This window comes from Arachis hypogaea, chromosome 16 (genome assembly GCF_003086295.3).
Source record: "Arachis hypogaea cultivar Tifrunner chromosome 16, arahy.Tifrunner.gnm2.J5K5, whole genome shotgun sequence".
Lineage (NCBI taxonomy): Eukaryota > Viridiplantae > Streptophyta > Magnoliopsida > Fabales > Fabaceae > Arachis > Arachis hypogaea.
In genome coordinates, this window is record NC_092051.1 from 147,418,504 (window position 1) to 147,440,300 (window position 21,797).

At 35.1% G+C, this 21,797-nt stretch overlaps 1 protein-coding gene across 1 annotated transcript; it reads left to right on the forward strand.

The window, feature by feature from the left end:
* Positions 1-14,619: 14,619 nt before the first annotated feature.
* Positions 14,620-17,490, forward strand: LOC140179719 (uncharacterized). Its single transcript, XM_072219388.1, has 7 exons — positions 14,620-14,742; positions 14,957-15,090; positions 15,716-15,820; positions 16,323-16,543; positions 16,723-16,786; positions 16,859-16,957; positions 17,202-17,490. The coding sequence occupies exons 2-7, from the start codon at positions 14,965-14,967 to the stop codon at positions 17,367-17,369; spliced, it is 783 nt and encodes a 260-aa protein (XP_072075489.1). The 5' UTR covers positions 14,620-14,742; positions 14,957-14,964; the 3' UTR covers positions 17,370-17,490.
* The last annotated feature ends 4,307 nt before the right edge of the window (positions 17,491-21,797 follow it).

Genomic DNA, 21,797 nt, shown 5'->3' on the forward strand with positions numbered 1-21,797 from the left:
ATATAAACTACATAAAGAAGTATTTAGAATTATTTAACAAAATAAATATATTCTAAAAATAAAAAAATTATTAACTAAACAATTGATATATATACATATAAATAAATATGAAAATTAGTATGATTTATGAATATTATTACGCGTATTATGGTATTAATGGAATAAAAAAATTATTGAATTATTGAAGGTTAAAAAAATATTTATAATAAAAAATAAAAACATAATTAATATATGTGACTTAATATATATGTATATTTAAATAAGGAAAGATTTAAAATTATTTAAACAAAATAAATAAAGATATCCTACGAATAAAAAATTATTGACTAATCGATTAATATATACTAGTAGTATAAATAAAAAAATCATTAAATAAAAAATAGTATGTTTTCAATTTTGAGAATAAAACGTAAATAATTATAATATAATAATTTGTTTAATTATTAATATTTATAATATTTATTTTAAATCATACATTTAGAAAAAAAAGTAAGTTAACAAAAACAATTAATAACTATATTAGAGTTAATATACATAACACTAGATTAAGAAAAAATAAACGCATAACATGATACTTTTTTATTAATCAAATTATTACAATTTAAATTAATTTTAATAAATTAATTTAAAATTATAATTTCAACCTTATCACCTGCATTGTACGAATTATTGAACAATTTATTATCATGTACATGGCAAGGATTATTAAACAATTTTTCATGTATTTTTTTCTAAAATAAAAATACTATTTTTATTTATAATTATTATTGTTTATCAATTTTTTTATTTAAACACTAATATTATTTATTAATTTTTTATTTTTATTTCTCACATTTTTTTTTAAATTCTTTTTTAATATTTTAGGTATTTACTTATTAAAATTTTATGTATTAATTATACCTCAATTACAGTATTAAGATTTTGAACATAATTTCAATTTAATTTTAGACAATATCATTCATATATATATATATATATATATATATATATATATATATATATGATATTTTAGGTATTAATTATTATTATTTATTAACTTATTCAGGTTTTTAGTTATTAAAATATTAGATATTAACTATATTCCGTTTACTGTGTTAAGGCTTTAGACATAATCCCAATTTAATTTTGAACAATGTCAGAAGTAACAATATGTAAAATATTAAATTATAAGAGTAGATTTTAATTTTACATAAAATAATATAATAGATATAGAGTATAAATAAATTTACTTGACAAATATAATTATTCATAGTGTGATATTTTATTACGATAACATATCTTTGTGTATTGTCTATATATATATATATATATATATATATATATATATATATATATATATATCTTTTTAGTTTATTGTTTTTTTATTATTATATTTCAAATTTAGAATTTTCTTGATCTAACATTGCAGTGAAAGAATTACAAACAAAAAAATAAAAAAAACATGAGAACATTCTAAACATAATTACTGTTAATCTTTTTTTTAGATTTTAAATATATTATTTATTTTATTTATTTTGAGTAAAAGCTAAATTTATTATAACTATAGTAAAATTATCTTTAAACTATTAGTATTATTAGTAAATTTTTAAAATTATTGACATATTATTAGTATATATAATAAGCAATAGTAAATTTTTTTTCATGTTTATCATTTAAAAAATTTATAATTTTCACATAGTCTTTATTCTATTTTTTTTCCATATCTAATGACTATTGACTACAATCTTATCAATAGTATCACCTATATAGTAGATTATACGAAGAGAAAGTATGAAAAATAAAGACAAGAATTATAAGGTTATAGAAAGTCTCATTCAAGTTTGACAAGAGTAAGACGGTTTATATAGAAATAGTTCTAATAGATGATAAGATTAGTTGATTTATTTACTAAATTTTTTCAAGTAATGCTAAGTTCAATTTATAAATAGAGTTTAATTTTGATGCACTGATAGTGTAAAGCGTTTTACACAGTCGTACAATCACATTCGTTCTTTTGGATGACTATTCACGCAGTTAATGTGAAAGGTATTTATTTTTATTGATGTGTCATTACGTAATTGGATGCACGTGTAAAACTACTTTACACTGTCAGTGCATCCAAATTAAATTCTTATAACTATTTGTAATTCATATTTTAAGTTAATTTTATAAGTATACCATTCCACAAGTCAAAGACAACTTTTTTTTAATAGTTTTGTAAATGCTAATAACTTTTATATTTAATTTATTTTGCAATACGATAAAATTCATTGTTCAATCAAGAATTATTTGACAAAAATATTTGAGAATGAATTGGTAGAAAGGAAGGTCTATGTCTTCTCAAATTTTGAGATTGAGAAATCAAGCGAAATATATCTTCTGACTGTATACAGGTGCAAAATATCTTTTAAGATGGAGTCACGTATAGTACATACAGTCGATGATCGTAAGATTTTGGATAATCATTTTAATTTGCTTGCCCATGCTAATATATTGAAACAAACATATGAACGATTCTATTTATTTGGTACGTAATTAATTTATATTAACACACACAAAATTATTTTTCTTTTGATTTTAAATTTTGCCAAAATATTGTATAATAGCATCATTTTATCAATAACAAAAATTTTAACAGTTTATTTATGAAAATATTTAAAATTGTATTGTGACTTTTTTTTAAAGGTATATCCTTTTATTAATATACTATTGTTAGTTTTATCATTTAACATAAAATAAATCAGTAAATTCTCTTTATTTTATACACGTACGAAGTTATAATTTCTTATATTATTTACTCATTTGTCCTTAATTTGGTACTTTTAATTCAAATTTTTTGTTCAATTAGATGTTATTGGATTCTTGACTAGAAAAGAAAAACTTATATCATGGTCAAAAATAGAGAGAAGTGACTAGTACATTGTGATTGATCTTTATGATTTGCAGTATGTAAAATTTTAATATGAATATTTATGGTCAATTTATAATTCAATTATTTGATTATCTATGTAATCACCAAGCAACCGAATACATCATTTATTCTCTAATTTATAAAATTTAACAAAGACATTGGTAAACATATTGGTTTCACATTTATTTATATATTTTATTTATTTATGTTATATTTATAATTATATTATATCTATTTTTATCAATATATTTTTTAAAAAAATATCATTAGTGTTAACATATGGTGTATTAAATAAATTAAATGATAGAAACACGTAACTATTTTCTTTTTCAGTCAAGATTTAGTAAAATAATGTAACTTAGAGTTGCAATATTAATATATTAATAGTAAAGTGGAGAAAAAAATGTAATATTATATCAAAGAAATTTTTTTAAATCATAATTATAATTTATAATTGAAATTATAATTTAAATATTTTAAATGGGATAATTCAAACATAATTTTTATACACTTAATTGTTATATTCGAGTTAATACATTTAATACTATATTTAAAAAAATACAACCAATAATGCATATCATATTATTTATTTATTAATTAAATTATTACAATTCAAATTAATTTTAATAGAATAATTTAAAATTATAATTTCAATTTTATCACGTGTAAGACACGGGTTATTATACTTGTTGAAGAAGTGAATTACTGGTTAAACCATTTAATATATAATTATATATTTTTGTTAAAAGAAAGTGTCCGGCTTGTCGGTTACCGGACGGTTCGGATGAGGATGAGGTGGAGACGCCTTTGATCGATGCGGTCGTGTGAGCGTTGGTGAGCCGGGCCGCCGAGGTCTCGACGTGTGGAGGAGGAGGAGGGGGCGTCACCTGCAAAGACACTCCGACGCTCTAGTCAGTGAGTGTACAGGTGAGTATGGGTAGGTAGTATGTGACGTACCTTGGGGGAAGGGCAGGTCCTTTCCCATTTATACCGTGTCAGAGGTGGGCCCTGTAAGGACGGGCCCACTTTCCTCGAAGCTTCCTTACAGCTGTAATGGAGGGTGGCGAGGACGCGTGTCCGGGTATCGTGGCGAGTGCTAAGAACCCGACCGTTCGGGTCGGATTCTCAATGGGTCGGGTCGACCCGTAAATGGTTTGGGCCAGTCCGTAACAGTGCCCCCAACGCGCCGGCAATCAGCCGCATGGGCTGTTGGTGGCGGGTTGTCTCTTCATTCATAGTCGCTAGGTCGGTTGTTCGTGTGGGAGACGCGCCATTCGCGTGCGTGCCCGTTCGTTATTCGGGGCGCTCATTCGTCGCCTCGTTTCTCGCACAGGGCATTGAATGCTCATAATGGATTGAAAAACCCCGCATGCAAAGACCATTTTGCCCCCAGGCCTTTCGCGCTCTCTCTAAGGCAGTTTTAGACAGTTTCGCATTTTCCTCTTCCCATTCTTGTTCCTCCTAATCATTTTTGCTTCTCCTTTTTCCTGCATTCCCTATCATCCAGAAGCTCATTTCAGCATTCTTGCGCGTCTCGTCCTTTCCGAATTTTCCCAGTAATCCAGGTAATCATCATTTTCCATTCTACCTCAATGGTTTTTTGCACGTTCGTTATAGGTGTCTGTTGCTTGTTGTTTCATTTTTGTGGATAGATGTCTTTTCTTTCTATCGAATATGGTGTGTCAAGGGGGTTACCATTCTGGACCTCGTCTTATTTGGTCTCGCCTTTAGCTACGCTTAGTTTGGGTTGTAGGATAGGTGATGTGTGGGTTTTTGGATTTTTCCGGGTTTCCGACCTCATGGACTAACCAAGCGGTGCCCCACTGTAGGTATGCCTCGTGTCGTCGACCGGGCTTCCACTTCCGCTGCGAGTTACGACCTGTATGCCTGGGTGGTTTCCGACCTCAGGGACTCCCCCAACCAGATGGGTGAGGAGGAGCTCACGGAATTCCGTCAGGCCGAGTACCTGTGTGGGGGTACCGATGAAGAGGCCAATTATGACGTTTATGTCCCTGCTCCTCACGAGCGGTTGTATGAGCTTAACTTCAACGCCCCCCGGGTTGCCGACTGGATCTGGTTTTACAAGGCCATGTTCACCCAAGTAGGGGTTCGCATCCCTTTCTCTCCCTTTCAGATGAGCCTTCTTAACCGGATCTCAGTGGCGCCATCTCAGCTGCATCCGAACAGTTGGGCTTCAATCCGCTGCTTCGAGATGGTGTGCGAGTACTTGGAGCTGCCGATCTCTGTCGACATGTTTCTTTACTTCTTTAATCTTACGAACCCTTCCAAGGAGGGGAAGGCGAGGAAGGGTTTTATGTCTTTCCGATCTGCCCAGGGGCGGGGGATATTCGGCTTGTTTGAGGACTCTTATCATGGGTTCAAGGACAAGTATTTTAAAGTTCGGTCGGTTAAGGGTCGTCACCCCTTTTGGTTGTCGTTGGAAGGAGAGTGCCTCATCCCGACGTATTGGAGCTTCGGGGCGGGGTCCAACCCTTTTATCAAGGTTACTTATAAAGGAATGTCGGCCGTGGACTGGAAGGTAGCCGACATACTGTGGGCCGTTTTTGGGAGAAATAATGTGAATCCCCATCTCCTTATGGGTAGCCGGGAGGTCGCCCGGGATTATATTCGTGAGTTGTCTTTGTCGTGTTGTCGTTTGCATGATTGTTTGTTTTTGCCTCGCTGTGCTGATTGCTAACTTGTTCATTTCTTGTTTGCAGTGGGGATGTCTGCCGAAGTGACCGGCATGGAGAATTTTTTCCATACCTTCCTCCAGGAGGATGATGGCGAAGAGGCCGGGGGGCAGTCGGTGGCGGTTCCCCAGGGCGAGGTGGCTCAGATGGCACCCACGCCTCCTGACGTCACCATGACCGCAAATGTTGCCACTCCGACACCCGCGTCCCCTATTTTTCAGGAAGTGGCCATCCCTGGGCACTCGTCTTCCGCTCGTCGAGAGGAGGACGAGGAGTTGTCCGTCATCCCCACTCCCAAGAGACAAAGGTCGCAGTCTAGTCCCGAGGGGGTCCTTACCGTCATGGAAAGGAACTTTGATGCCGGGTCGTTCATAGATGCTCAGTTGCTTCCTGGCACGGAGGAACATTTCCATGGTACCGACCTCTCCGGGCAGGCACGATGGATGTACCGCACCCTCCTTCGCGGCGCGGCCATAGCCCGGAAGGCTGAGTTCGAGCTTTCGGGTATGGCCTCGCTTCGTCGGAAGCTTGAGACCGCGACCGCAGCCAACAACAAGCTTAAAGCTCAAGTTGAAACGCTTCATGAGCAGCTGGCCGAGGCAGGGAATAAGCTTGAGGCTGCCGAGAAGAAGACTGCGTCGGCTGAAGAGAAGTTAAAAACTACCGATGCGTCTGTGTCCCGTCTGACGGAGCAGGAGATGACTCTGAAGAGCCAGTTGAGCGCCACACAGAATCGGGTGGCCGCATTGGAGAAAGACCGGGATGAGGCAGTTGCGGCTGCTAAGACTGCTCGGGACGAGGCCGATGTGTTCAAGAAGAAACACAAGGAAATTAAGGAGCAGGGTAAGAATGCGATTTTCATGACCGAAGAGGCTCTCAAGGCTCAAGTGAAGACTATTGCTCCCGATTTCGGTATATCGGCTATTGGCGTCTTCAAGACCATCAAGGACGGGAAGGTTGTCGACATGCCGAAAAAGTGATTTGTTGTAACTTTTACTTTTTGTAGAACTATGTTCGTATCGAAACTTTTTGCGCCCGTTAGTGGGTTGGCTACGTTTGCTTACTATGTTGGTCTCGTTTCAATGTTTGCCGATTTACTTGCTTTTACCATTACGTTTATTTGTTATGGCCGTTTGTTATGTCCTTGGCCTAGGGGGCTCCCGGGGTGATCAGTCCCGGGGCCGTGTATCCTCGTTTGCAAGGTGGTTGCCCAAAGAAAGTAAACACAAGATAACAAAAATATTTGCAAGTATAAGAATTGGTAATCAAGCAAATCTTATCGTCATAACAAAGGTATTGAGGTATTGTTACAAAGTAAACGACTTAGGAGTAAAACCTTCTTAAGTTATCTGCGTTCCATGTTCTCGGGATCTCCTTGCCATTGAGCTTTTCCAACTTGTATGCGCCCTTACCGATCACCTCTTTGACTCTGTAGGGCCCTTCCCAGTTTATCGCCAGTTTGCCCTCTCCCGGGGTCGGTAAGTCGATGTCGTTGCGCCTGAGGACGAGGTCGTTTGCTTCAAACTATCTTTTGAGTACTTTGGCGTTGTAGCGCAGGGCCATTCTTTGCTTTAGCGCTGTTTCCGTCAAGTGGGCCATCTCCCTGGCTTCATCTATTAGGTCCTTCTCCACAGCTTCCTCTACTCCCTTCAAAAGTAGTCGTGGGCTGGGTTCCCCGATTTCCACAGGTATTACCGCATCTAGCCCGTACGTTATCCGGAAGGGGGTCTCCCCAATGAAAGACTGCTCGGTTGTACGGTAGGACCAGAGGACCGAGGCGAGCTCATTGGCCCAAGCACCTTTTTTATTGTCCAGCCGCTTCTTAAGTCCTAGCAGGATGATCTTGTTTGTGGACTCAACCTGTCCGTTTGTTTGGGGGTGTTCCACCGAGGAGAGCCTCTGTCTTATACCCAGGCCGGTGAGGAACTCCGTGAACCTCTTATCGGTGAACTGTGTTCCGTTGTCTGAGATAACAACCTCCGGAATACCAAACTGTGTTATCACTTGCCTCCACATGAACTTCCTGCAATTGGACGAGGATATGCTGGCCAGCGGCTCGGCCTCTATCCATTTGGTGTAGTAGTCAATGGCAACTATAAGTTACTTGACTTATCCAGGACCAACCGGGAAGGGCCCCAAGAGGTCGACTCCCCATTGTGAAAATGGCCGGGAAGACGTTAACAAGCTTAGCTCGGAGGCCGGTGCGTTGTGAAAATTGGTATTTTCTTGACACTTGACACACTTTCTAACGAATTCTTTTGAGTCTGTCATCATTGCCGGCCAATAGTATCCTGCCCGGATTAATTTTCTTGCCAGGGCTTTGCCTCCTATGTGATGGCCGCAGCACCCTTCATGGACTTCCCTGAGGACATAATCCGTTTGGTCGGGGTGTAGGCATTTCAGTAGGGGCTGGTTGAATCATTTTCTGAACAACTGACCCTGGATGATCGCATACCTGGCTGCTTCCCTTCTCAATTTCTTAGCATCTTTTTCGTTGTCGGGAAGTTTGCCGTTTTCTAAGAAGCTGGTGATGGGGTTCAACCATGAGGGGCTTAGCTTTGAGAGGTGTAGAGTGACTGCCGGCTCCTTCATCATTCCTTGGATGAGAGATCGATTGCCTTCTCCCGGTTTTGTGCTAGCCAACTTTGATAGGAGGTCTGCCCGTGTGTTCCTTTCTCTCGGAACGTGGTGGATCGTGACTACCTTAAACTTCCGGCTCAAATCCTTGACTTTCTCCAAGTACTTTTGTAGTAGCGAGTCTCTGGCTTGGTAGCTCCCGTTCACTTGGGAGGTGACGACTTGTGAATCGCTGCATATTTCCAACCTTGTCGCTCCAACTTCCATTGCTAGGGTTAAGCCTCCTATGAGGGCTTCGTACTCTGCTTGGTTGTTCGAAACGGGGAATTCAAACTTGATCGACTGCTCGTACACGACCCCGGTCGGCCTTTCTAGGATGATCCCGGCGCCCCCGGACGTCTAATTGGAGGCCCCGTCCACGTGGAGCCTCCACCGTGTGCCCGTCTCTTCGGTTGGCTCTTCCGTTACTTCTACCAGGAAGTCTGCCATCGCTTGCGCCTTGATCGCTTGTCGGGACTCGTACCGTATGTCGTATTGAGAGAGTTCGATGGACCAAGTCATCATTCTTCCCGCCAAATTGGGTTTCTGGAGTACTTGTCGGATTCCTTGGTCCGTCCTTACGACAATTTGGTGACCTTGGAAGTATTGTTTTAACCTTGTAGGGCTCTGCTCACGAAATAGACTGGCTGCTGAGCCCTTCCTTCTTCTCGTATCAAGACCGTGGCCAGGGCTTCTCCTGTTATAGCGAGGTAAAGGTATAACGGCTTTCCGGCCTTTGGCTTTCCGGGTACAGGGGGTGTTGCTAGGATTTCCTTGAAGGATTTAAAAGCTTCCTCGCATGCGGGCGTCCACTCGAACGCTATCCCTTTCCTCATGAGGTTAAAGAAGGGTAGGGCTTTTGTTGCCGAAGCTCCCAGAAAACGGGATAACAAGGTTAGTCGTCCTGCCAATCTTTGGACATCCTTGACGCAACCCGGACTCTTCATCTGGAATATCGCTTGACATTTCTCCGGGTTGGCCTCTACCCCCCTTTGGGTTATCATGAATCCCAGGAACTTTCCGGCTTCCATGGTGAAGGCACATTTGAGGGGATTGAGCCTCATACCGTGTTGTCGGAGAGACGCGAATACACTTCTCAAGTCATTCAGGAGGTCGTCGGGTCGTGCAGTCTTCACGAGGATGTCATCTACATAAACTTCCACTATCTTGCCTATGAGGTCGCCAAATATTTTGTTCATCAGACTTTGGTATGTTGCTCCTGCGTTTTTTAGGCCGAATGGCATCACTCTGTAACAGAAGGTTCCTCCTGGCATTATCAATGTTGTCTTGGCCTCGTCAGGTCGGTGCATCGGTATCTGGTTGTAGCCGGAGTAGGCATCCATGAAGCTCAGATACCGGTAGCCCGCCGCCGCGTCGACGAGCGCATCTATGTTGGGGAGGGGGAAACAATCTTTAGGGCATGCCTTGTTGAGGTCAGAGTAGTCTACGCACATTCTCCATTTGCCGCTGTGCTTTTTTACTAGAACTACATTCGAAAGCCAGGTCGAGTAGTCTAGTTCCCGTATGAAACCTGCTTCAAGGAGGCTGGCCGTCTGCCTGGCCACCTCCTCCGCCCTTTCCTGTGACATCTTTCTCCTCCTCTGAGCCACCGGGCGGGCTTTCGCTTTGACGGCTAGGTGATGCGACATGACTTTGGGGTCTATGCCCGGCATGTCGGCCGGCATCCAGGCGAACAAATCCCCATTGGCCCTGATCATTTCTACCAAGGGTTCCTTCAACTCATGCGGAAGGTTTCTATTGACAAACGTGAACTTGTCTTCCGTGTCACCGACCCTGAACTTCTCTAGGTCCCCCTCCGGTTCCGATCTGGGCTTGTCGTCAACCCTGGTGTCCAAGTCAGCCAGGAACACCCCCGACGCCTCTTTAGATTTCTTCCTTAGGGATAGGCTGGCGTTGTCGCAAGCGACCGCCGTCTCAAGGTCTCCCCTTATGGACCCTATAGATCCGTCGTCGGTAAGAAACTTCATGACTAGCAGTTTTGTGTTGATTATCGCTTCAACATCGTTAATCATCTTCCTTCCCAAGATGATGTTGTAGGCCGTGGAATTTCGGAGGACCACGAACTCGGCCATCGCCGATCTTCGGCCTTGAGCCTGTCCCACAGAGACTGGCAGGGATATCACTCCATCAGGTTTGATGAAGTGGTCGCCTAACCCGATGACCCCGTGCTGGTGAGTCGATAGGTCAGCGTCCCTTAGCCCCAGTGCGTCGAACACGTTGCGGAACATAATGTTCGAGTCTGCCCCCGTGTCGACAAGGATTCGTTTGACGAGGCCGGTTCCCACTCTGGCCATGATGACCATGGGTGGGTTTTCAGGGGCCTCGTCGAACCATTGGTCTTCCGGGTCGAAAGAGATGGATGGGGGCTTCTTAGAGCTTCGCACCAGCGAGGAGGAGACCGCCAGGACCTTGGCATCTTTCTTGTGCGCCGATCGCGACCTCGGCACGATGTTTTTGGCTGTTACTACGTTTATCACGGTGAGACCGTGGTCTCTGTCTTCTGGCTCTTGTCGCCACTTTTGCCGACCGGGTTTTGCCTTCTTCGTCTTGGTCGCGATGACGCCTCCTCAGCTCCCTTATAAGATGGGAGAATTCTGTCAGTTTACCGTCCCTTATCGCTTGTTCTAGTGCATCCTTCAAGTCAAAGCAGTCCTGTGTTTGGTGCCCATGGCCCTTGTGGTAGTCACAGTAAAAGTTCTTGTTTCCCCCCGTACGGTCCTTGAGTGGTCGGGGCTTCGACAGGATTCCTTTCTCGGCAATTTGCTGATAAACTTCCATGATGGGAAGAGTGAGCGGAGTGTAGTTGGTGAATTTTCCGACCCGGGAGAATGGTCTGGGTGCCTTGCCCGGCGCTCCCTCCCTGGCTTGCTCTTTTTGTCTTTCTCCATTGCCTTGTTGCCTAGGTTGGTTGTAGCCAGAGTGTCGTTTATTGGCAGCCACGACTTGGCTGACTTCCTCGTCATTTATGTACTCCTTAGCTACCGTTTGGATCTCGTGCATCGTCCAAACAGGTTTCGTGGTCAGGTGTTTTCGGAAGTCCTCGTTGATGAGGCCGTTCGTCAGACAAAGGCTGGCCACGGAGTCGGTTAGGCCGTCAATTTTCAAGCATTCGTCGTTAAACCGGTCCAGGTATTTTCTGGTCGGCTCCCCGGGTCTTTGGGTTATCCCAAGAAGGTTGATCGAGTGCTTTGCCTTTGCTATTTGTGTTGTGAATTGGGCTAAGAAGGCATGACTGATGTCCGAAAACCCATAAATGGATCCCTGCGGGAGGCCATTAAACCATCTTGATGTTTTGCATCTTAGGATCGTCGTAGTGGAAAGAAAGAGAGTTTTAACCAAAAAACAACTGAAACGATGTGGTTTCCAAAGGGTTTGGGCGTGAAACCAATGCCCCGTCGTTTAAGTAGTGTCCATCGTGTCATGTAATTGCATTAGATCAGCATTTCGGTGATGGGGATAATCGCAGGGACAAGTCAGAGCCACGATTGCAAATTTGAGGATTCTAATTGGGCCGGTAAAATTGTGGGGTTTATTCTGTGTGTCGGACTAAATTCCAGGAGTCAAATTGAGATTTAACTCGATAATTGTCGTTATACATGTGAATCCCTCCTGTTTTTTTTTTGTTCTATTTTTTTTCTCATTATACAATGATTCAATCAAAAGGGCAATATGCCGAAACCATTAATTGAATATTTATATTTTTTTTCATTATCCTTTTGCTTTTCATGAGTTTAGTTTTTTACTTTTTTTTATTGTTTCATTGTGTGGAAAACTATAAATGTACATGTTCACTAAAAAGGTTCAATAGTTGACTGAAGGTTAGTCAATTCTGAGCTTAGTGCTTCATCCTTTACAGAAAAGAACTTAGGTTATTTCAGGACTTTCATCTTTACCGCCTTCACTCCCTTCTTATTTATTTTGTTTCTTTGTATTTTTAATTTAGTTTTTTTCTTTTTTGCTTTTAAGTTTAGAATTTTTTCATATGGTGTTTGAAACTTGGGATGGAAATTTAATCTCTCTTCATATATTAATTTTAGAATTTATCCAAATAATATAAATGAAATCTAAAGCAAACAACAAAATTATACATCCGAACTCAGAAAGGTTTAATGAGTATATATGAATTACCAAAGACATAAGTATAGGCCCTTTCTTTTTACCGTGAGAGTAATTTCTTTTATGCTTATGTTGGCTTTGTGGTTTTGTTCCAAAAAATTCTTTAAGCAGCCAATACCTAAGTAATCTTTAATAACCCCTCTTCTGTTGAATCTTAGATTAGATTTTCATCTCAGATTATGGTTTCAATGTGGCTGTTTGTGATACAAAATCACTTATTAATAATCGGATTTTTTTTTTCTTTCAAATTTTTAATTAGGCGTCTTTCTCCCTAAGTGTTTTATTCAAGCATAGGTGGGTCCGTTTTTATGAGATTCTACAAGAAGCTGGTGCTATTATCCTATGTGGTGGTAATTTGGGCATTAATCTTCCATCAGAGGTTAGTTTTGTTTTTGAAATTCATTTTTCTGGTTGAAGGACTCATTATGCGGTCATCTAGATTAGGGGTGCACAGACCCGGTCCGGTCCGAAGGTCCGGCCCGGACCCGAACACTTTAGGGGCTAATTTAGTGTGATTTCATCGGGTTTAGAGCCGGGTTAGGGTATCAAAAATAGACCCGGTCATTATTTCGGGTCGGGTCCGGGCCATAACTCGGGTCACCCGAAGTCGGCCCGGTGGCCCGGTCATCATACACAATTAATATTTTGTGTTATTAGTGATGCATCATGTCTATTTTTATGTGGAATTTAAGTATTGTAAACCTTAATATTTTGTGTTATTAGTCATTATAAGACTATAAGTTAATGTTTTATGTTTAGAATGCATAAGACTTTAGACTAATGCATACTATTGTGTTATTTATATATTTAAATATTTGATATTATTAGACAATATTAGTATTGATTGTGGTTTTGCTTTAGTATTGATTGTGGTTATGCTTTAATTTTAAAGAAGGGTTGATTCTTGTTATATTTTTCTAAGTGAATTTTACCATGTTAAATAATGGTTTGAGTCTTGAAAATTTGAATATTTTTATATGCTAGCTTACAAGAAGGTATCAACATAATGTAATGTTAACGGCCCGGTTTTCACCCGGTATAATTGTGGCCCGAAAGTGTATTGGTTTCATCGGATCCAGGGTCGGGTTCGGGTCTAATAAATAGACCCGGTGTATATTTCGAGTCGGGTCTGGGTCCCATCAAACTCGGCTTCACCCGGTCATGTGCACCCCTAATCTAGATAATGCAGTTGATAGTTGAGTAAATTAAACAAATGAGAGAAATCAGAATAACCATGGACTGCAACCTCTATCTCCTGCAAGTTATGGTAGCTCCATAGAGGTAAGCATGAACCAACTCCCAACCAACACAACCCGTTTCTTTTTGTGTGTGTGTGTGCGTGTGTATAATAGTAATACCTTCAAAGGTCTCACTGGGTGAATCCTTCAATGATAACTTGGTAGGTCAGAAATATATACTACCAAGCAAGCAATTCTTCAGCAACGAGCATTAGGTCCATAACAGTTGGGGGAATTAGATAGCAACTCTTAGCAATTTATCTAGATATATTATTTGTTGAATTCATGAACTCAAATGAACTTATGCTTTTGCTGGTCTTCTTCCAAAGCAGTGTTTGATTCATGATTGATATTCTCATTGAATTGAATTAAATTAACTGCCATGGTCGATCAATAATTAATTTTTAATGTCAGGGGCTTGTTTGATTCTCCACAATTTTTTCCAACTCTGAATGACTTTTGTTGCAATCTTATATATCAACCTAATTGTTGTTTGACGGTTTCACTTTCACCTGTGAACTTTTTAAATTTAAAATAGCATTAATGCTAGTTGGAGATTTCTTTAAAAATTACAAATGAGTTTTAAATTTGAGAAAGTTAGGATAGAATTCTAAATTATTTTATTTAAAATAGAACAAGATAAGTTTGAAAATTAAATTGACAAAAAAAAATAGACTAAGAATTTGTTTAAGTGTCATTAAATTATTGAAAAAGATCTTTTGACGATATTTTTTTAGTGTGTTTGACAAATTTTAATCGTAAAAGTAAAAACACTAAAGAAACAAACAGAATATATCTTTTAGAAGTTATAATTTATATTTGTTTAAAAAAAATTTTTCATATAAAAATAATCAAACGATAATTTTTATACTGTTATATTTAAATATAATTGATAAATAATTCTTTTTAAATTACTTTTATTATTTTATAAGATTTTTTTGAAAGATCTTCTAAAAAAAATCACTCAAATTTTTTTTTTTTAAATTTATCCAAACAAACCCTAATTCTCTTTCCTATAGTACGATAGTCTATTTTCAAAGAAGAATTTTGTTTCGAGTGTTTATAGAAAGTTCTCTCCTCTCAAAAGTTTCATTGCTAAAGGAGGACTATAAATAGCATCTTTTCACAATCGGAAAAAGCTAAGCCAGAATTTCTACCGATAACTCAAGTATGAGTTTTTTCTTTCTTTCTTTGTTTCCTTGAATCCCCCTTGTTATTGGTAAAACTGTATTGTTGCTATTCATCAGTTTATTTCATGCATGTTTTCCGATTCATATAACAATAGGATATAGTTGCTTTTAATTTGGCTTAGTGAGTTGTTTCGTTACAGGTTTGTTTCTATTTCTTTTAATCATGTGATAATTGTTAATATTTTTCAATAGGGTTAATAATGAAGAAGGAACGTGCACCACGTCCGGGTGTAGTACGGCCAAGATTTAAACCCAATACACGTCCATACAACAAAAGCAAGCTTGATGCGGTTATACAACGCCTTAAACTTTTCAGAAACATCAAGGTAACTAAATATCAAAATCCTAAACCCTAAACCAAAATCCCGGCCACCTCCTTCATATTATTTGAATTCATTTAATATATGATTATTTTTATTTAGAAATTAGATATTTATGGTTGTTTTATGTATTCATATATTTAAATTGGAAATTTTTTTATATAAATAAAATAAATCTAATATTTTTTCACATTGTTATCTCGTTTGCTCACTTGATAAGTTTCTAACTTTAAACGTATATTTGCAAACAAGATATTGCACTCCCAATAAGATAAGATAATATTTTGCACTCTAGTTTGTATAAATGGCAATATAATCTGTTACTATTTGAATCATATCGGTTTAACTCTTATTTTAAATTGCATATGTACTACATCGATTTGAATTCATTTTTTAATCCAATCAGATTCAAACCATTGTAATTTTGTTAGAATTGATTTATATTCTATCTAAATTTTATAATTTAAAAATTTCTTATAATTAATTTTTTCAAACATTGAATTATATCCTATCCAAATGTTAAAGTTTAAAAGTTTTATAATTTAAATATATCCATCTATGTAAAGTCGACAGAATATAGATTTTTTTTTTCTAATTAATTTCAATTGGGGTTTATTCATCATTCTTGCAGGCCCGATTCAAATACAATTTGGATTTGGATATTTACAGCTCGCTTCTAAACAAAGTATTTAAGTACAGGACCGGAAGAAAGTCTATCACCCAACTGAGCTCAGATGTTAGTGATGTCTCTATTGTTCTTATTGTTTCTGTCTTGATTGTTTGGTTTCAACAATGCATACATACATTATTGTTATGGGAAGGAAAATTTTCCAAATAAATCAGAAAAAAACTATTATCTCCCAAAAAAACTATATACCTTAATTCATTTTTTCTGGAGTGGAAAAATCGGTTGAATCCATCGAATTTTGGTATAAATTTATTATATTTAAATTAATTAAATTAAATTAAATTAAACTGTTTTTATTAAAACATGTTCTACTACTTATAAAAAAGAATTATTACTAACCGGTTCATCTTAAATATCTTTTATCAAGTTAAAAATGATATACTCTTTGTTAATTATATGATCATAATTCGTTTATTTTGTTGTATTTTGCATGAATAATTGAAATTTAAAGTTGCAAGATATTAATTTAAACATATAATTAATTAATAATTGTATTTTTATATGAATATAAAAAATATTTGGTGAACAAATAATATTTTTTCGAATGTAGGCTGCTATACTTATGCGGGGCCATCCAGATCTTATTGACCAGTTTAACAAATGGATTCCCCGTACTCGTCAAGATTCATGCACGTTACTCTCGCACCACTTGGCAGCAACACATTTGGAGAACCGTGATCTACAGGATGAGGGCGATGATGAAGTATCTACGGATACGGATACTGATATTGATACAGATAGTGATGCTGAAGATTGGGACTGGTTGAAAAGGTTATTCTCTATTTTTTTTTTCTTTAAACATCATTCAAGTAGTAAGGAGTTAGTGATGTCTTAGTTTTGTTTTAATTAGTCACGTCATAGTCATATACCCCTTTTTTATTTATAGTGTATAAAATTATCCAATATATATTGCTCGTAATACTTTATAAAATATTTTCTTATTAATGAAGGTCGACTAAGCTTGGTGGATGTACAGGCCCCTATAAAGTTTGGAAGATTTGGAAAAAGATCAAGGTAACTCCGAAGTCAAATCCTGTGTTTAATTGAATTGTATAAATAACATTTGTGTGTTGATGATGCATATAGGATCGGTTTAAGTGCGATATGGAGATTTGTGAGTCGCTAAAGGATAAGGTGGACAAGTACAAAGATGGAAGAAAGTCTATCATCCAACTAAGTTCCGACGTTAGTGATGTGTCCATTATTCCTATTGTATTGTGATTATTGGTGAAAATTCAAGTACAGTCAACTTAATGTGAAGTTAATAGCCGAGCGTTATTAGATGACAATATAGTTAAACTTGTCAAATCATTTAACGACTCTCACGTATCAAACTTCACATGAAGTTAACTGCACTTAAGTTTATACTGTGATTATTTGGTTTCAACATATACATACACACATCACATTGTTGTTGCTATACATGCAGGTTGCTACACTTTTGCGGGGCCATCCCGATCTTATTGAGAAATTTCGCGAATGGATTCCCATCACTCCGAATGAGGGATCCGATGAAGTATCTAGCGATACTAGCTTTAGTACCACTGATACTGACGCCGATATATACAATGATACATCTTCAGATGCCATGGATTAATCTATCAAAATACACTTTTATGAATAATGCTCTTGCTATTTTTATATTTAAATTGATTATGGATTTAACAGACAATAATGAACATGTTTTTTTGGTATATTTTAAGTGACTTGTTTCTCAATAGCTTTTCTAAGTGATGACCATTTATTTTCTTAGTAGTTTCCAAGTTCAAATAGTACGGCTAGATAAAATATCAACTTAATTGCATTGCATTCTCTAATAAACATAAATTTCAAATTGCTTTAAAAACTACCTCCTAATCGACAAACTTTGTCGATTTCAATCAACAAAGTAAAAGTAAAAAAAATGCAATACTATTATATAATTTAATGATAATTTTAAATAGAATTAACTTTTATGTATAAAAAAAAAGATATTAAATTATTAATTAATGATCATCTTGTAATGGCTAAGGATCTTTTGTATTTAGTGAGAGATGTTTGTTCAACATCACTTGAAATATATTTTTATATAAGTATATCATAAGAGTACGAATTGGTCATGTAGGGTTGCTCATTTCCTAGGTAGATCTCTGAGTGTACATCAATACTTGACTTCTAAAAATCAGGAGTACTTTAATCAAGTATATGTTTGTAATTCTTTAGACAATCAAAATCACGGAGGTCTATCATATCTAATGAGCATTCAACTAAGTTAGAATCTTTGCCTCCAGCAACAATCTTTTGTTTTCAGCAAATTGTTATGACATTGGCAAACATGAATATATGTATTTAAAATGCTAGTTGAACTTTTTAATATTTATTTTAATTAGAACTTTATTAGCTATTAAGATTTTATCTCTTATGAATTTTATTGTGTACAAATTTATTTAATAATTAAAATGATTATACGTTTTTTTTGTATTTTCACTGCAAAAATAACCCTTATTTTTAGCCAAAAAGACAACCTTTTAAGGGTTGTATATTTACTTATTTAGAAGAATAGGCAATACTTTTAAGGGTTGCAAATTCAAATAAATAGGCAATATTTTAACGTGTTATATATTCTAAACAATAGGCAACATTTTAACGTGTTGTATATTCAAAGGAAGAGACAACACTTTTTGCTAATAGTTGAAGCATGACAGCTAAAAGAGTACGGGTAAAGTGTTGTCTATTTTAAAGAATAAGCAACCCTTCTGAAGAATTCTTTTTAGAAGCATTGCTTTTGAAGCAAAAAAGTATTGCTTCGATCTAAGACAACGACTACATCGGCAGGTCCCCTAAAAGTGTTGCCTCAAGTCTCAAAACATTGCTATAGATCAAAGACAACTTTTTTTTTTATAGGTAACACTTTTAAAATATTATCTCAATCATATTGTAGTGTATTTGGCTATTATCTTTCAATATTTAAATTCTTGACATATATGCTAACAATGATTCGATCAAAATGACAGTATGCCTAAACTATTATACAAATGTAATTATAAAAAATAAGTCATTACTCTAGGATGCCATTGGACAGATCTTTTTTACTTGTGAGACCAACCAATTAATTCCTCAATACAACTATAAATTGTTTCAACATGCAATGTATTGTGTCTGAGTAATTCAATGCAAGGCAGGATGCTGTACAGAAACAGGGATTTCAACTTATATCGGTATGGGAATTAAATTTCTTCTACTGCAAGCAATGTTTATTTAATGTTTGGTAGTGATAGTGTTTCACATTTTGGTATGTTCCCAATATAAAGTATTTCATCATTTTTCCATATTTTCACAAATGGAGTGAGTGAAAGCATGACCTCAGAGATTACTCTAAAGGATGTACCGGCAGAAGCTTTCATGGCAATGCTTGACTTCTTATACGATGGTGAATTGAATGACAAAATTATTGATTCTGGCGCATTGTTGCTCCAGCTGCTTTTGTTGGCTGACCAATTTGGAGTGGCTTTTCTTCATCAAGAATGCTGCAAAATGCTTTAGATTGCCTCCCAGAGGTAGATTGGTTAACTTGAATGACAAATAAATTGGTACTTAATAGAAGTTTGAATAATTTATCATGGGGGTGCCACTTAACTGATCGGAGGAGAGTTGCGGTTTTGGACTTCTGAAAACAAAAAGAAGAGATCTATTTTTTACAAGAATCGATTCTAAGAGTAATTCTGTCTACATACATATGCAGGGATGAAGTTCTTTTGGATGAACGTCAAACAAGAGAGTTTAATGCTGCAAAATCACCAAGGTGTAGAGGAGGAAAAGAAAAAAATCCAGCAATAAAAGAATAACGATAAAAAAATACATCAAGAAGAAGAAATGTTAAAAAGAAAGAAGAGAAGAAGGAGGAAAAACGCGAAAAAAAGATGACGGCGAGGACAACGTAAAGCGTGTATAATCACGTTTTTTTAATGAGAGTGATTTTTGTTCGTGTTTAGTCTACTTAATTGAACTTGGATTGAACTTGAATGACAATAATGTTGTAGTAGATGTGTAAATATTGTGTGCCGTGGATAAGTTTGTTTTGCAATAATATATGGAGTCTAAAATGATCGAATCATCTAAAAAACCGATTAATTAATAGCGGTTTTGTTATTAAGTGAGGTGACAAAATTATAATATTTTTATATTTTAAAGAAAAAATTTGTATTTTATGCTAAAGCTTAAAGGGTAAGTAATGTTATATTTTGAAAATAAAATAGAAAAAGTACATTATTGTTATCTCTGTTGAGGGAAAATTAAATTTTATTTTAATATATATGCCATTTAGTTACATAGTTTAAATTATTAAACCTTTGAATTAACCATTATAATACTTAATCAATATATAGAATGGAAAGTATTTTAATCTTTTTCATTGTTGTCAAACTCTTGAATTAACTCGTAAACTCATACGAGTTTAGATAGTGGAATCGAATTAATTCGGACACAAATTCGTTTATGGGTAGATTCAGATAATGACATAAAATTTAACATTATCCTTCTCTAGAGTCATCTATTTTTTTAGTTTTTATCTTTATTTTTGTATTTTATTTTAATTTTATTAAATCAAAGTATTAATGTCATTTAACTTTAATTTTTAACTTTTATCATAAATGAAAATATATGACTTTGTATGCATTAGATAATAAAAAATACTCATAATAAAAAAGAGTTAAATTTACTCATTCGTTACATTTATAGGAGTGTAGATGATTCACATAAGAGTTATGAGATTTTTTTTAATTTTATTTTTAAATTAGTATTCACTTTTGAGTGTAATAATTATGAACTAATATATGATAGTAACTAACTGCGATTGAACAGAAGATGAATAAAAAACGGAAGAAAGAAGAGAGAACAAGCTAATAAAAGAATGGTAGTGAGACATACGTAGATAGATATATAATGGTAAGAAAAAAGAATAATAAAACTAAAAGTTAAAAATTCTAAAAGAATAATAAAACTAAAGATAATTTAAAATGTTGAATATAAAATTATAAGACATAATTTTTTTAGCTATTAAAATTATAGGAGAGAAAGAGTGATTTAAATATAAATTTTATAAATTTATAATTGAGAAATAAATAAATTTACAAATATTTATAAATTTATATCTTCTTTGTTACACATAGTAACAACGTAATGATTTTAGTATTATATCTAAATTAATTTAAATTCAATTATTCTATATATTAAAAAATTAAATAACTTATAAATTTTTTTATTTTTTATTTTATTATTTTATACAAAACTTTTGAATGCTTGATATCTTAAATTTTTTTTAAACTGATAAAACATGACTTAACAAGTAAGTATGAAAAATAAGTATTTATATAATCGTTATACATTTAGATATCTAAATCAAAAAAGAAAATAATTCTTTTAACAAATCTTTAATAATTCAAAAGTTAACACAATGGATATGTATGAATCAAAGTGATAAATAAAAATGAGATCTGCGATAATGATATAGTGGTAACTGATTGCGATTGGGATTAACAGAAGAAGAAAATATAAGGAAGGACAATAAAACAAGGCAACATAATAGTGACGGCAAGACAATAATAATTATACATATAAAAAAATAATAAGAGAAAATAATAGTGTATAGTATGATGAGAAGATATAAGCAAAATAAAAATTAATAATTTTAAAATAATAATAAAATTTAATATAATTAAAGATGTATAATATAAGATTAAAAAAATAATTTTTTATCTATTAAAATTATGTATTTTCTAAAAGAGTGTTTTGAATATGAATATAAATTTTTAAATTTATTCCAAATTAAATAGAATTGAGAAAATAAGTAAATTTAATATATAAATAACTAATTTATAAATAATATTAATAAATTTTTATCTTGATTTTGTTATATATAATAATAATATAATTTTTTTATTTTTTAATTTAAATTTATTTATTTTATACTTTTTACATATATTAAATAATTTAAAATATTTTATATTTTTATAATTTATTTTTTAATTATTGATATTAAATTTATAAT